We start from the raw sequence: 16,904 nt of genomic DNA, 5'->3' as shown, positions 1-16,904 counted from the left end.
GAGCAGGGCTAGAGGCTCTACAGTGAAATAAGCCAATAAACACTAACCAGAACAGCAATGGACAAGGCATATTGACATTAAGGAGAGGCATGCTTAGCCGAGTGATCAGAGGGTCCAGTGAGAATCAGACAGCTAGCCGGGCCATAGGTAGCAAGCTGGTGGAAGATGGGAGGGAGGTCTGTTTTTAGCCGCCTCGTGCGTTTCCGTCTGTGGGTTAGTGGGGTTCCGTGTGGAAGGGGGGACCTGTCCAAGTTGGCAAAATAGTTAGTTATAGTGGCCCAAGAAAAGTGTCCGACAGACCTATTCAGATCGCAGCCGAAAAGACAGCTAACGATTAGCTGGCCGCAGATGGGCGATCAGGTTACGTCGCGACGGAGGGGCCAGTTGGACAACTCCCTCGGGCAGATAACGTCGGTGATCCAGTCGTGAAGACCCAATGGGGCTCCGCATCGGCAGTAAAACGGGTCAGGATAGGTGTGTTGTAGCCCAGGAGACACTTCAGCTGGCTAGCTCAGGAGTAGCCCACGAGTGGCTGACGGAATTCTTCAGCTGGCTAGCTCAGGAATAGCCCACGAGTGGCTGACGGAATTCTTCAGCTGGCTAGCTAGCTAGCTCCGTAATAGTGTGTGTTAATTCCGAGACCGACGTTGCCAATAGTCACTCAGGTAGCAGCTAGTTAGCTGCAAGATCCAGGTGTAAATGTCCAGAGCCTGCGGTAGAAATCGAGGAAAGGAGAGAGAATAGGTCCGATATGCTCTGGTCTGAGTCGCGCTGTACAAAAACTGGCGATAGCTTTTCGAGCTAATGGATAGCTGAGGACAGCTAGCCGTATTTAATTACGTTTTCAATAAACATTGGAGATCAAATGTAACTTCAATGTTGTCAACAATTTACGCCAACCGTGTGTTTTTTCCCCCCATAGTGGCGGACGCATCAGTTTTATTGCTAATCAACCTACCCGTTTATATCCCTGTTTATACGATCACAGGTTGTAGGTCTGCTGAGCGCAAACTTGAACATTGTGAAAATTCTGTGCAACTTCCAGCGCGCGTTTACTGTGAACACTGAGGCTGTACCTGCTTTAAGTTACAGTTTTACTGTTAACACTGAGGCTGTACCTGCTTTAAGTTACAGTTTTACTGTTAACACTGAGGCTGTACCTGCTTTAAGTTACAGTTTTACTGTTAACACTGAGGCTGTACCTGCTTTAAGTTACAGTTTTACTGTGAACACTGAGGCTGTACCTGCTTTAAGTTACAGTTTTACTGTTAACACTGAGGCTGTACCTGCTTTAAGTTACAGTTTTACTGTTAACACTGAGGCTGTACCTGCTTTAAGTTACAGTTTTACTGTTAACACTGAGGCTGTACCTGCTTTAAGTTACAGTTTTACTGTTAACACTGAGGCTGTACCTGCTTTAAGTTACAGTTTTACTGTTAACACTGAGGCTGTACCTGCTTTAAGTTACAGTTTTACTGTGAACACTGAGGCTGTACCTGCTTTAAGTTACAGTTTTACTGTGAACACTGAGGCTGTTCCCGCTCTAAGTTAGTTTTACTGTGAACACTGAGGCTGTACCTGCTTTAAGTTAGTTTTACTGTGAACACTGAGGCTGACCTGCTTTAAGTTAGTTTTACTGTGAACACTGAGGCTGTACCTGCTTTAAGTTACAGTTTTACTGTGAACAGAGGCTGTACCTGCTTTAAGTTACAGTTTTACTGTGAACAGAGGCTGTACCTGCTTTAAGTTACAGTTTTACTGTGAACACTGAGGCTGTACCCACTTTAAGTTAGTTTTACTGTGAACACGGAGACTGTACCCGTTTTAAGTTACAGTTTTACTGTGAACACTGAGGCTGTACCCACTATAAGTTACAGTTTTACTGTTAACACTGAGGCTGTACCTGCTTTAAGTTACAGTTTTACTGTGAACACTGAGGCTGTACCTGCTTTAAGTTACAGTTTTACTGTGAACACTGAGGCTGTACCTGCTTTAAGTTACAGTTTTAACAGTGGTCAAGTAGACTACTGTGGCTATTTGATCATAACGTTGGCCTACCATCAAAAACTATGGAGAAAATGCATCTCATAACATTTTAACATGGAAATAGCTGTTCTATCATTCAGTCTACAGTAGCAGCCAATGTGTGGTGTTCAATGTAGGACTACATTCCATGAGACTTTTGGGGGGGAAAACATGCAGGGCTTCACATTAACCTGTTTATCTACCTGTCCTTCAGGCAAGTAGGTGACTGAACATTTTGTCTTGTTTGATGCAAGAAACCGCTTTACAAAATAAAATGCATCGTTATTCCCATAACATTATTACTGAGAATCAGACAAAATAAGCTACCATCTGCCTATTGGCTATTTAACTTATTCAATCATGTTGACAGGGAAAACTCTAGAACAGTGGTCACCAACCTTTTCTGAGTCAAGATCCCTTTGAGTCAAAATGCAAGCCGAGATCTGCCGCTCAGATTTTTTTTTAACACGACTTAAACACGACTTAAAAATAATAAGTCACGGAACCAACATTAACCAATTAAAAACAGTACCGTAGCAATGAGGTTTGTGCAGTAAGCTATACATTATCAGCGCATATTGGCTTTGCTTGAATTGCCCTGCCAATGAATGCATTGTTGTTCTGGCAATTTCAAAAAAAGATATATTTAAACATTTGAGGTAGGCTATATGATCACACCGGTAATATATCCATTGTTGTATTACTTGTGAAGCACAGCTGAGTGAGAATACATTTTAAATAATTTGCTTTTTGTTTTACTGGGCTGATGGTGCGTGTATCTGATTGTCAGTCTCAGCGGAGGGAGAGAGCAGCAGACTGATGGTCAGTCTCAGTGGAGGGAGAGAGCAGCAGACTGAGGGTCAGTCTCAGCGGGGGGAGAGAGCAGCAGACTGAGAGTCAGTCTCAGCGGAGGGAGAGAGCAGCAGACTGAGGGTCAGTCTCAGCGGAGGGAGAGAGCAGCAGACTGAGGGTCAGTCTCAGCAGAGGGAGAGAGCAGCAGACTGAGGGTCAGTCTCAGCGGAGGGAGAGAGCAGCAGACTGAGGGTCAGTCTCAGCGGAGGGAGAGAGCAGCAGACTGAGGGTCAGTCTCAGCAGAGGGAGAGAGCAGCAGACTGAGGGTCAGTCTCAGCGGAGGGAGAGAGCAGCAGACTGAGGGTCAGTCTCCGCGGAGGGAGAGAGCAGCAGACTGAGGGTCAGTCTCAGCAGAGGGAGAGAACAGCAGACTGAGGGTCAGTCTCAGCGGAGGGAGAGAGCAGCAGACTGAGGGTCAGTCTCAGCAGAGGGAGAGAGCAGCAGACTGAGGGTCAGTCTCAGCGGAGGGAGAGAGCAGCAGACTGAGGGTCAGTCTCAGCGGAGGGAGAGAGCAGCAGACTGAGGGTCAGTCTCAGCGGAGGGAGAGAACAGCAGACTGAGGGCCAGACTCTCAACATCCCTCCGCTCTCCCTTTCCTCAACTGACACTGACCAAAAAGGGACACCGTCTTCCAGCTGATGGCGAAACTCGAGTCGCACTGCATTATTTCTTCCTCATGCACCAATTCATGTTTTTACTCCTATGAACAGAGAAAGTGAAATATTCCTTGATATTAAAAAAGACCCAAGACGCTAATAATAATAATAACAACGCCTATAGATACACTTTTCCTACTCCTTCATTACAGCTGCAGTGCTTGTTGTAGCGCTGAGTGGAAATAGGAAGAACGCACATTTTATGGCCTATAACAGTGGCGAATACAAAAGTATTGACTGTGCTGAGTGAGAACTTAAACATGAAGTCAGTCATAAAAACAGCAGCTCTTTGCTGTATACGTTGACAGTCTCTAGTCGTGGTTTTAAACGTTTTGAAATCTCACAGTATCAACTTTGATATAGCTTTCTTTAATACCTGCTACGTTACTGCAGACATGGTCATCTGAGCCATCTGATTGGCCAGCGGTAGGCCTATAGTGCACTTGATTTGCTCTCTGGGCCCGCCGGGAAGGCAGAATTTGTACATTCAGACACATGAAATGGTTCAAAAATAGCAACAGTTTCGGCCTACCCGGCACGCAGGGCAGCTGAATCATACTCTCAGATCAGATACCCCTGACCTATACTCTCAGATCAGATACCCCTGGACCTATACTCTCAGATCAGATACCCCTGGACCTATACTCTCAGATCCGATACCCCTGGACCTATACTCTCAGATCCGATACCCCTGGACCTATACTCTCAGATCTGATACCCCTGGACCTATACTATCAGATCAGATTCCCCTGGACCCATACTCTCAGATCTGATACCCCTGGACCTATACTCTCAGATCTGATACCCCTGGACTTATACTCTCAGATCAGATACCCCTGGACCTATACTCTCAGATCAGATACCCCTGGACCTATACTCTCAGATCTGATACCCCTGGACCTATACTCTCAGATCTGATACCCCTGGACCTATACTCTCAGATCGGATACCCGTGGACCCATACTCTCAGATCTGATACCCCTGGACCCATACTCTCAGATCTGATACCCCTGGACTTATACTCTCAGACCTGATACCCCTGGACCTATACTCTCAGATCAGATACCCCTAAACTATACTCTCAGATCAGATACCCCTGGACCCATACTCTCAGATCTGATACCCCTGGACCTATACTCTCAGATCTGATACCCCTGGACCCATACTCTCAGATCTTACCCCTGGACCTATACTCTCAGATCAGATACCCCTGGACCTATACTCTCAGATCAGATACCCCTGGACCTATACTCTCAGATCTGAGGTTCTACCGTTTTATTTTCCCTATGCAGCCACTACCACAGCATGGATATCTTCACCCACTATGACCTGCTGTCATCCAACGGGACCAAGGTGGCTGAGGGACACAAGGCCTCCTTCTGTCTGGAGGACACGGAGTGTCACGAAGGTGAGTCTGGGAGGCAAACTTATCAGAACAGAGTCTACTGTAGGTCCAGCCAATCAGAGTAGACTATAGGAGGTCCAGCCAATCAAAACAGCCTTAACTGGAGGGCTACCCAATCAAAACATATTCCACTAGAGGGCCAGCCAACCAAACCGTCTTTATTTGGATGTTAAGATCAGGGATATCTTATCCAACATTCAAAGTGGAACATTCTGTATCCTGTTTTGGAGGATGTGTAATTGTTGGTGATAGAAGTCTAATTGGTGTAATCTGTGTTCTATAGTTATCTCTAAGAGGTATGAGTGTTCTGTGTTCTCCAGGTATCCCTAAGAGGTATGAGTGTTCTGTGTTCTGCAGGTATCTCTAAGAGGTATGAGTGTTCTGTGTTCTCCAGGTATCTCTAAGAGGTATGAGTGTTCTCCAGGTATCTCTAAGAGGTATGAGTGTTCTGTGTTCTGCAGGTATCTCTAAGAGGTATGAGTGTTCTGTGTTCTGCAGGTATCTCTAAGAGGTATGAGTGTTCTGTGTTCTCCAGGTATCTCTAAGAGGTATGAGTGTTCTGTGTTCTCCAGGTATCTCTAAGAGGTATGAGTGTGCTAACTTCGGAGAACAGGGCATCACCGTGGGGTGTTGGGACCTGTATCGCCATGACATCGACTGCCAGTGGATCGACATCACCGACATCAAACCAGGAAACTACATCCTACAGGTGGACGACCTTGTCTTCTGTTGCTGTTTAAACATTGTGGGGAGGCCCTGAATCCGACTAAACTTAGAAAAACTTGAAACTGAGTGAGGTTATAAATATTGCAAACTAAACATTTGAGTTGTCAAACAGTGCTTCCCCAAAAAGTATCAAAATCAAACTTGTGCTTCCGATATTCTGTCTGCATTTAATTGGACCCTTTGAAAAGTCAGACTAAGTGCAGACTGTGGAGTTAGAGAAGTATAGTGGCTTAATGATGTGAACTCCATATTATTTACTAATTGTGTTTGATGTTCCATCATTTCAGATTGTGATCAATCCAAACTTTGAAGTGGCAGAGAGTGACTTCACCAACAACGCCATGAAATGCAACTGCAAATACGATGGCCACCGGATCTGGCTTCACAATTGTCATATGGGTGAGCAGCTCTACCTCTATATTTGTCATGGAAAACTGACCTGGGACTTAAAAGGCAGCCTGTTACTGACCTGGGTCTCAAAGGGCAGCCTGTTACTGACCTGGGTCTCAAAGGGCAGCCTGTTACTGACCTGGGTCTCAAAGGGCAGCCTGTTACTGACCTGGGTCTCAAAGGGCAGCCTGTTACTGACCTGGGTCTCAAAGGGCAGCCTGTTACTGACCTGGGTCTCAAAGGGCAGCCTGTTACTGACCTGGGTCTCAAAGGGCAGCCTGTTACTGACCTGGGTCTCAAAGGGCAGCCTGTTACTGACCTGGGTCTCAAAGGGCAGCCTGTTACCTATATAGTGCACTACTTTTTGTCCAGTGCACTATATAGGGAATAGGGTGCCATTTCAGACATAAGTGTTCAGTGTCTCCCAAACCTCTCCTCCAGTGCCCCCAGCCTGTCCTAACTTCTCCTCCAGGACCCCCAGCCTGTCCTAACTTCTCCTCCAGTGCCCCCAGCCTGTCCTAACCTCTCCTCCAATAGCCCAGCCTGTCCTAATCTCTCCTCCAGGACCCCCAGCCTGTCCTAACCTCTCCTCCAATAGCCCAGCCTGTCCTAATCTCTCCTCCAGGACCCCCAGCCTGTCCTAATATCTCCTCCAGTACCCCCAGCCTGTCCTAATCTCTCCTCCAGGACCCCCAGCCTGTCCTAACCTCTCCTCCAGGACCACCAGCCTGTCCTAACCTCTCCTCCAGGACCCCCAGCCTGTCCTAACCTCTCCTCCAGGACCCCCAGCCTGTCCTAACCTCTCCTCCAGGACCTCCAGCCTGTCCTAATCTCTCCTCCAGGACCCCCAGCCTGTCCTAACCTCTCCTCCAGGACCCCCAACCTGTCCTAACCTCTCCTCCAGGACCCCCAGCCTGTCCTAACCTCTCCTCCAGGACCACCAGCCTGTCCTAACCTCTCCTCCAGGACCCCCAGCCTGTCCTAACCTCTCCTCCAGGACCCCCAGCCTGTCCTAACCTCTCCTCCAGGACCTCCAGCCTGTCCTAATCTCTCCTCCAGGACCCCCAGCCTGTCCTAACCTCTCCTCCAGGACCCCCAACCTGTCCTAACCTCTCCTCCAGGACCCCCAGCCTGTCCTAACCTCTCCTCCAGGACCCCCAGCCTGTCCTAACGTCTCCTCCAATACCCCCAGCCTGTCCTAACCTCTCCTCCAGGACCCCCAGCCTGTCCTAACCTCTCCTCCAATAGCCCAGCCTGTCCTAATCTCTCCTCCAGGACCCCCAGCCTGTCCTAATATCTCCTCCAGTACCCCCAGCCTGTCCTAATCTCTCCTCCAGGACCCCCAGCCTGTCCTAACCTCTCCTCCAGGACCACCAGCCTGTCCTAACCTCTCCTCCAGGACCCCCAGCCTGTCCTAACCTCTCTTCCAATAGCCCAGCCTGTCCTAACCTCTCCTCCAGGACCTCCAGCCTGTCCTAATCTCTCCTCCAGGACCCCCAGCCTGTCCTAACCTCTCCTCCAGGACCCCCAACCTGTCCTAACCTCTCCTCCAGGACCCCCAGCCTGTCCTAACCTCTCCTCCAGGACCCCCAGCCTGTCCTAACGTCTCCTCCAATACCCCCAGCCTGTCCTAACCTCTCCTCCAGGACCCCCAGCCTGTCCTAACCTCTCCTCCAGGACCCCCAGCCTGTCCTAACCTCTCTTCCAATAGCCCAGCCTGTCCTAACCTCTCCTCCAGGACCTCCAGCCTGTCCTAATCTCTCCTCCAGGACCCCCAGCCTGTCCTAACCTCTCCTCCAGGACCCCCAACCTGTCCTAACCTCTCCTCCAGGACCCCCAGCCTGTCCTAACCTCTCCTCCAGGACCCCCAGCCTGTCCTAACGTCTCCTCCAATACCCCCAGCCTGTCCTAACCTCTCCTCCAGGACCCCCAGCCTGTCCTAACCTCTCCTCCAGGACCCCCAGCCTGTCCTAATCTCTCCTCCAGGACCCCCAGCCTGTCCTAATCTCTCCTCCAGGACCCCCAGCCTGTCCTAACGTCTCCTCCAATACCCCCAGCCTGTCCTAACCTCTCCTCCAGGACCCCCAGCCTGTCCTAACCTCTCCTCCAGGACCCCCAGCCTGTCCTAATCTCTCCTCCAGGACCCCCAGCCTGTCCTAATATCTCCTCCAGTACCCCCAGCCTGTCCTAATCTCTCCTCCAGGACCCCCAGCCTGTCCTAATCTCTCCTCCAGGACCCCCAGCCTGTCCTAACCTCTCCTCCAGGACCCCCAACCTGTCCTAACCTCTCCTCCAGGACCCCCAGCCTGTCCTAACCTCTCCTCCAGGACCCCCAGCCTGTCCTAACCTCTCCTCCAGGACCCCCAGCCTGTCCTAACCTCTCCTCCAGGACCCCCAGCCTGTCCTAATCTCTCCTCCAGGACCCCCAGCCTGTCCTAATCTCTCCTCCAGGACCCCCAGCCTGTCCTAACCTCTCCTCCAGGACCCCCAGCCTGTCCTAACGTCTCCTCCAATACCCCCAGCCTGTCCTAACCTCTCCTCCAGGACCCCCAGCCTGTCCTAACCTCTCCTCCAGGACCCCCAGCCTGTCCTAACCTCTCCTCCAGGACCCCCAGCCTGTCCTAACCTCTCCTCCAGGACCCCCAGCCTGTCCTAATCTCTCCTCCAGGACCCCCAGCCTGTCCTAACCTCTCCTCCAGGACCCCCAGCCTGTCCTAATCTCTCCTCCAGGACCCCCAGCCTGTCCTAACCTCTCCTCCAGGACCCCCAGCCTGTCCTAACCTCTCCTCCAGGACCCCCAGCCTGTCCTAACCTCTCCTCCAGGACCCCCAGCCTGTCCTAACCTCTCCTCCAGGACCCCCAGCCTGTCCTAACCTCTCCTCCAGGACCCCCAGCCTGTCCTAACCTCTCCTCCAGGACCCCCAGCCTGTCCTAACCTCTCCTCCAGGACCCCCAGCCTGTCCTAATCTCTCCTCCAGGACCCCCAGCCTGTCCACTTCTTTGATCATTCCAGAACTAGCATCGCTGATTCAAATGGTCACCGAATCATCAAGCCCCTCATTAGTTAAATCAGCTAGTTTCACATACGTGGACTGGCTGGGGGAACTCGAGAGGTTTGGGAAACACTGCCCTAGTTTGTCCCAGACTCTTGCCTTCTGTCTCTTGTTCCAGACTCTTCCATTGCCTTCTGTCTCTTGTTCCAGACTCTTCCATTGCCTTCTGTCTCTTGTTCCAGACCCTTCCATTGCCTTTTGTCTCTTGTTCCAGACTCTTCCATTGCCTTCTGTCTCTTGTTCCAGACTCTTCCATTGCCTTCTGTCTCTTGTTCCAGACTCTTCCATTGCCTTCTGTCTCTTGTTCCAGACCCTTCCATTGCCTTTTGTCTCTTGTTCCAGACTCTTCCATTGCCTTCTGTCTCTTGTTCCAGACTCCTCCATTGCCTTCTGTCTCTTGTTCCAGACTCCTCCATTGCTTTCTGACTATTATTGTGTTCTGTTGTGTCATTGCCCTTACAGGTGATGCCTTCAGTGAGGAGGCAGAGAGGAGGTTTGAGAAATACCCAGGGCAGTTCAACAATCAGATCTCATAAACCTCCTAGCAACACACCAATCTGTTCCAGACCCATGTACAAACCAAAGAGGAGGGCTGATGCCTTTCACCATGTTCAACAATGGGACAACCAATCACCCTTCATCACCTAGCTACCTATCAGAACCAACCATTCATCATCACATCACAAAGCAACGAACCAATCACAAGCCTAAATTCCACAAGGCAGCAGTCTGATCTGAAGGATCCATGCCAAAGTCATGTTGTATTGTGAATGTGTTGGTGTGTGTCTGAGTTAGTATTATTATTATATTATACTGGAATACTCAGTGCTTTGTTTTCAAAACAAACTTACTTTAGATTTTTTTGTTCAAATGTGAGTATATTATGTTACATTGCGTGACAAAAGAACAATTCATAAGCTTTCATACAACTAGTCTTAATGTATGATTTATTGATATGCAACCTTTTCATGAATGTTTTGTTTAAGTTATGAATGAAGTGTTATTTTTTATAGCCAGTCTCCAGGAGTAGACCTCATTCTTCTAACAGCATGAGGCATCAGTTAGAGAACCATTCTACTGACTCTCCTCATAGACTTAGATAGACAGCTCTAGTGCCCTAAAGCCTACAATAGCACAGCAGCACCAATGAGGACTTTCACCATACTGAAGCAGTCAACTGGGTGGGACTTCCTATTGATTTAGGAAGGATCACATGATTCCGTCCGGGTCATCAGGAGGGATCAGCCAATGAATTATACTCCTGAGTAAACATTCCATAACTGCAGGTGGCAGTAAATCAACAACCTTGTCTTTATACCTGTTCAGACATCACCCTACAGGGGGCAGTAAATCACCAACCTTGTCTTTATACCTGTTCAGACATCACCCTCCAGGGGGCAGGAGTCCATGTTTGTTAACCGACTCATAGAAGTAATAGAGAATGTCCTCAATGGTGCTGCCCATTCTGTCACAAAAGCTATTATGGCTCAGATGTAAAGACACCTCCTTTATCAACCTCTATGATCTCCATGCAGTTCTACTATAGAGCATAGTGAGGATCTGATTCTCAAGTGTTAAACCATCCACCCCTAGTCGAGTGTTAAACCATCCGCCCCTAGTCGAGTGTTAAACCATCCACCCCTAGTTAAACCATCCACCCCTAGTTAAACCATCCACCCCTAGTTAAACCATCCACCCCTAGTCGAGTGTTAAACCATCCACCCCTAGTCGAGTGTTAAACCATCCACCCCTAGTTAAACCATCCACCCCTAGTCGAGTGTTAAACCATCCACCCCTAGTTAAACCATCCACCCCTAGTTAAACCATCCACCCCTAGTTAAACCATCCACCCCTAGTCGAGTGTTAAACCATCCACCCCTAGTCGAGTGTTAAACCATCCACCCCTAGTCGAGTGTTAAACCATCCACCCCTAGTCGAGTGTTAAACCATCCACCCCTAGTTAAAACATCCACCCCTAGTTAAACCATCCACCCCTAGTTAAACCATCCACCCCTAGTTAAACCATCCACCCCTAGTCGAGTGTTAAACCATCCACCCCTAGTCGAGTGTTAAACCATCCACCCCTAGTCGAGTGTTAAACCATCCACCCCTAGTTAAACCATCCACCCCTAGTCGAGTGTTAAACCATCCACCCCTAGTCGAGTGTTAAACCATCCACCCCTAGTTAAACCATCCACCCCTAGTCGAGTGTTAAACCATCCACCCCTAGTCGAGTGTTAAACCATCCACCCCTAGTTAAACCATCCACCCCTAGTCGAGTGTTAAACCATCCACCCCTAGTCGAGTGTTAAACCATCCACCCCTAGTCGAGTGTTAAACCATACACCCCTAGTCGAGTGTTAAACCATCCATCCCTAGTTAAACCATCCACCCCTAGTCGAGTGTTAAACCATCCACCCCTAGTCGAGTGTTAAACCATCCACCCCTAATCGAGTGTTAAACCATCCACCCCTAGTCGAGTGTTAAACCATCCACCCCTAGTCGAGTGTTAAACCATCCACCCCTAGTCGAGTGTTAAACCATCCACCCCTAGTCGAGTGTTAAACCATCCATCCCTAGTCGAGTGTTAAACCATCCACCCCTAGTCGAGTGTTAAACCATCCACCCCTAGTTAAACCATCCACCCCTAGTCGAGTGTTAAACCATCCACCCCTAGTCGAGTGTTAAACCATCCACCCCTAGTCGAGTGTTAAACCATCCACCCCTAGTTAAACCATCCACCCCTAGTCGAGTGTTAAACCATCCACCCCTAGTTAAACCATCCACCCCTAGTTAAACCATCCACCCCTAGTTAAACCATCCACCCCTAGTTAAACCATCCACCCCTAGTCGAGTGTTAAACCATCCACCCCTAGTCGAGTGTTAAACCATCCACCCCTAGTTAAACCATCCACCCCTAGTCGAGTGTTAAACCATCCACCCCTAGTTAAACCATCCACCCCTAGTCGAGTGTTAAACCATCCACCCCTAGTTAAACCATCCACCCCTAGTTAAACCATCCACCCCTAGTCGAGTGTTAAACCATCCACCCCTAGTCGAGTGTTAAACCATCCACCCCTAGTTAAACCATCCACCCCTAGTCGAGTGTTAAACCATCCACCCCTAGTTAAACCATCCACCCCTCGTCGAGTGTTAAACCATCCACCCCTAGTCGAGTGTTAAACCATCCACCCCTAGTCGAGTGTTAAACCATCCACCCCTAGTTAAAACCATCCACCCCTCGTCGAGTGTTAAACCATCCACCCCTAGTTAAACCATCCACCCCTAGTTAAACCATCCACCCCTCGTCGAGTGTTAAACCATCCACCCCTAGTTAAACCATCCACCCCTAGTTAAACCATCCACCCCTAGTTAAACCATCCACCCCTAGTCGAGTGTTAAACCATCCACCCCTAGTCGAGTGTTAAACCATCCACCCCTAGTTAAACCATCCACCCCTAGTTAAACCATCCACCCCTAGTTAAACCATCCACCCCTAGTCGAGTGTTAAACCATCCACCCCTAGTTAAACCATCCACCCCTAGTCGAGTGTTAAACCATCCACCCCTAGTCGAGTGTTAAACCATCCACCCCTAGTTAAACCATCCACCCCTAGTTAAACCATCCACCCCTAGTTAAACCATCCACCCCTAGTTAAACCATCCACCCCTAGTCGAGTGTTAAACCATCCACCCCTAGTTAAACCATCCACCCCTAGTCGAGTGTTAAACCATCCACCCCTAGTCGAGTGTTAAACCATCCACCCCTAGTTAAACCATCCACCCCTAGTTAAACCATCCACCCCTAGTTAAACCATCCACCCCTAGTTAAACCATCCACCCCTAGTCGAGTGTTAAACCATCCACCCCTAGTCGAGTGTTAAACCATCCACCCCTAGTTAAACATCCACCCCTAGTCGAGTGTAAAACCACCCCTAGTCGAGTGTTAAACCATCCACCCCTAGTTAAACCATCCACCCCTAGTCGAGTGTTAAACCATCCACCCCTAGTCGAGTGTTAAACCATCCACCCCTAGTCGAGTGTTAAACCATCCACCCCTAGTCGAGTGTTAAACCATCCACCCCTAGTTAAACCATCCACCCCTAGTCGAGTGTTAAACCATCCACCCCTAGTCGAGTGTTAAACCCTCCACCCCTAGTTAAACCATCCACCCCTAGTCGAGTGTTAAACCATCCATCCCTAGTCAGTTTGTCATTGTGCCTGATTGTACCATCAGATGTTTTAACACGGTGCTCACCTAGTGGTCTCTTACGATTTCAGCTTGTTTTGGATCTCCGGTGAGGATATAGTTTGGATTTTGATTTTACGCAAAGGGGACGATTCCAACTTAGGAATTTACACCTTCCTACGCACGCCCTTTCCTACGCACTTCTCAGTATTTGGTATTCAGACTTCGCTTATTCAGTCTCGTAATGCGCTTTGCAGGCGTGGTTCCCTTGCGCTCTGAATAAATGTCTTTCAACTGCTGAAAACCCTCCCACTTGCTGGCCAACAGGTTTTCTAATGGAGTTTTTATTCAATACGATCTTCAGTACATTTATCTGAAGCCATCCCTTTAAATATCTGAAGCCATCCCTTTAAATACAGTGTACCTTTTAATTTTGTTGACAGACTAGATTACATGGAGAGAACAGGTTCTGGGATCAATATAAAAAAATATATATATATATTGATGGTTTTCTCTCATGTAAAGGATGGAATTATGAGGGAATTATGTCAAGGTTAGAATACATCTCATGTCTTAAATCTCCAACCCAAACGAATAGCGTGCTATTACCATGCTGTAGTTCAAGGTCAGAATACACAGACAGGATGCTATTACCATGCTGTAGTTCAAGGTCAGAATACACAGACAGGATGCTATTCTCATGCTGTAGTTCAAGGTCAGAATACACAGACAGGATGCTATGCTCATGCTATAGTTCAAGGTCAGAATACACAGACAGGATGCTATGCTCATGCTATAGTTCAAGGTCAGAATACACAGACAGGATGCTATTATCATGCTGTAGTTCAAGGTCAGAATACACAGACAGCGTGCATGAAACGGGAATAACGTTCCATTTACGAGCTCTTCCCTCGGGTCGGAATCGGCCTGATACAGCACAGACCAGAAAGCGAATAATATTTGTGAATGTATTTATTGTCCAGTGTTTCCAGGTGCTAAAGGATTATTATGCCAGACTGAGATAAGGGATATTCATTAGGCTATTATACATTAAACAACAGACTGACTGACCGACTGTGTTGTGTGTCTGTATACCTTTGGATACATTACCTTTAAAACAACACAGGAACCTAATACATTACCTTTAAAACAACACGGGAACATAATACATTACCTTTAAAACAACACATGAACCTAATACATTAACTTATACATTACCTTTAAAACAACACATGAACCTAATACATTACCTTTAAAACAACACAGGAACCTAATACATTACCTTTAAAACAACACATGAACCTTTATACATTACCTTTAAAACAACACATGAACCTAATACATTACCTTATACATTACCTTTAAAACAATACAGGAACCTAATACATTACCTTTAAAACAGCACCGGAACCTAATACATGACCTTTAAAACAACACATGAACCTTTATACATTACCTTTAAAACAACACATGAACCTAATACATTACCTTATACATTACCTTTAAAACAATACAGGAACCTAATACATTACCTTTAAAACAGCACCGGAACCTAATACATTACCTTTAAAACAACACATGAACCTTTATACATTACCTTTAAAACAACACATGAACCTAATACATTACCTTATACATTACCTTTAAAACAACACAGGAACCTAATATATTACCTTTAAAACAACACATGAACCTAATACATTACCTTTAAAACAGCACCGGAACCTAATACATTACCTTTAAAACAACACATGAACCTTTATACATTACCTTTAAAACAACACATGAACCTAATACATTACCTTATACATTACCTTTAAAACAATACAGGAACCTAATACATTACCTTTAAAACAGCACCGGAACCTAATACATTACCTTTAAAACAGCACCAGAACCTAATACATTACCTTTAAAAAAACACATGAACCTTTATACATTATCTTTAAAACAACACGGGAACCTAATACATTACCTTTAAAACAACACAGGAACCTAATACATGACCTTTAAAACAACACAGGAACCTTATACATTACCTTTAAAACAACACAGGAACCTAATACATTACCTTATACATTACCTTTAAAACAACACACCTGCATTACCAAATAAACCAATCAGTCAAGAACAGCAAAACGTGTGTTGATGTACTGTAATTTATTGTGGATAGAAAGTAACATACCACAGATTTCTGTTCTGGGGTGCCAAGAATACCACAGATTTCTGTTCTGGGGTGCAAAGAATACCACAGATTTCTTGTTCTGGGGTGCCAAGAATACCACAGATTTCTGTTCTGGGGTGCAAAGAATACCACAGATTTCTTGTTCTGGGGTGCAAAGAATACCACAGATTTTCTGTTCTGGGGTGCAAAGAATACCACAGATTTCTTGTTCTGGGGTGCCAAGAATACCACAGATTTCTGTTCTGGGGTGCAAAGAATACCACAGATTTCTTGTTCTGGGGTGCAAAGAATACCACAGATTTCTGTTCTGGGGTGCAAAGAATACCACAGATTTTCTGTTCTGGGGTGCCAAGAATAGTAGATCTGTATCTGACTTTAAGACTTGGAAACATCAACATGTTCAAAAAAAGTCTGTTGTAAAGTCAGCGTTAAAATCTTGAGCTCACAACTGATACATTATCTTATAGTGAACAGCTTTGCATCCTTGGAGTTAATTTGATCAGGTATATAGATCATGCCGCTTTTAAAGTGAACGTTACCGTTTTCGGGACGACACATTTCAAATGTCGGCTCAATCAGAAAGAAATGACCTAGAGTCTAAGCCGCATTGAGTAACAGATTCATACATGGAAAAACAGATAGTTCACAAAATAAATAAATCAAGTTTGTTTTGAAGCGTCTTGCCTATACGGTGCATTCTGAAAGTATTCAGACCCCTTGACTTTTTCCACATTTTGCTTTGTTACAGCCTTATTCTAAAATGGATTAAATAAAAAATGTTCCTCAATCTACACACAATACCCCACAATGACTCAATACCCCACAATGACACAATACCCCACAATGACTCACAATGACTCAATACCCCACAATGACTCAATACCCCACAATGACTCAATACCCCACAATGACTCAATACCCCACAATGACTCAATACCCCACAATGGCTCAATACCCCACAATGACTCAATACCCCACAATGACTCAATACCCCACAATGACTCAATACCCCACAATGACTAAATACCCCACAATGACTCAATACCCCACAATGACTCAATACCCCATAATGACAAAGAGAAAACGGGGTTTAAAAAAAGAATTACAAAAAAGAAAGAAATACCTTATTTACATAAGTATTCAGATCCTTTGCTATGAGACTCTAAATTGAGCTCAGGTGCATCCTGTTTCCATTGATCATCCTTGAGTTGCTTCTACAACTTGATTGGAGTCCACCTGTGGTCAATTCAATTGATTGGACATGATTTGGAAAGGCACACACCTGTCTATATAAGGTCCTACAGTTGACAGTGCACGTCAGAGCAAAAACCAAGCCATGAGGCCAAAGGAATTGTCCGTAGAGCTCCGAGACAAGATTGTGTCTAGGCACAGATCTGGGGAAGGGTACCAAAACATTTCTGCAG

General features: G+C 46.7%; 1 protein-coding gene across 4 annotated transcripts in view; it reads left to right on the top strand.

Annotated features, from left to right (window-relative positions):
- The window catches only part of LOC115173044 (lysyl oxidase homolog 3B-like), a 70,334-nt gene extending 60,208 nt beyond the window's left edge, over positions 1-10,126 (top strand). For all 4 annotated transcript variants that reach the window (XM_029731021.1, XM_029731020.1, XM_029731019.1 and 1 more), the window contains 4 exons: positions 4,826-4,941; positions 5,511-5,647; positions 5,952-6,063; positions 9,570-10,126. In XM_029731021.1, coding sequence (XP_029586881.1) covers positions 4,826-4,941; positions 5,511-5,647; positions 5,952-6,063; positions 9,570-9,643 — 439 coding nt within the window. In that variant the 3' untranslated portion in view covers positions 9,644-10,126. The remainder of the gene's footprint in view (positions 1-4,825; positions 4,942-5,510; positions 5,648-5,951; positions 6,064-9,569) is intronic.
- Positions 10,127-16,904: the final 6,778 nt, after the last annotated feature.

The sequence above is a fragment of the Salmo trutta genome, chromosome 33, assembly GCF_901001165.1.
Source record: "Salmo trutta chromosome 33, fSalTru1.1, whole genome shotgun sequence".
In the NCBI taxonomy this organism is placed as follows: domain Eukaryota; kingdom Metazoa; phylum Chordata; class Actinopteri; order Salmoniformes; family Salmonidae; genus Salmo; species Salmo trutta.
Note: the sequence above shows the minus strand (reverse complement) of the source record. Positions and strands in the feature narration are given on the sequence as shown.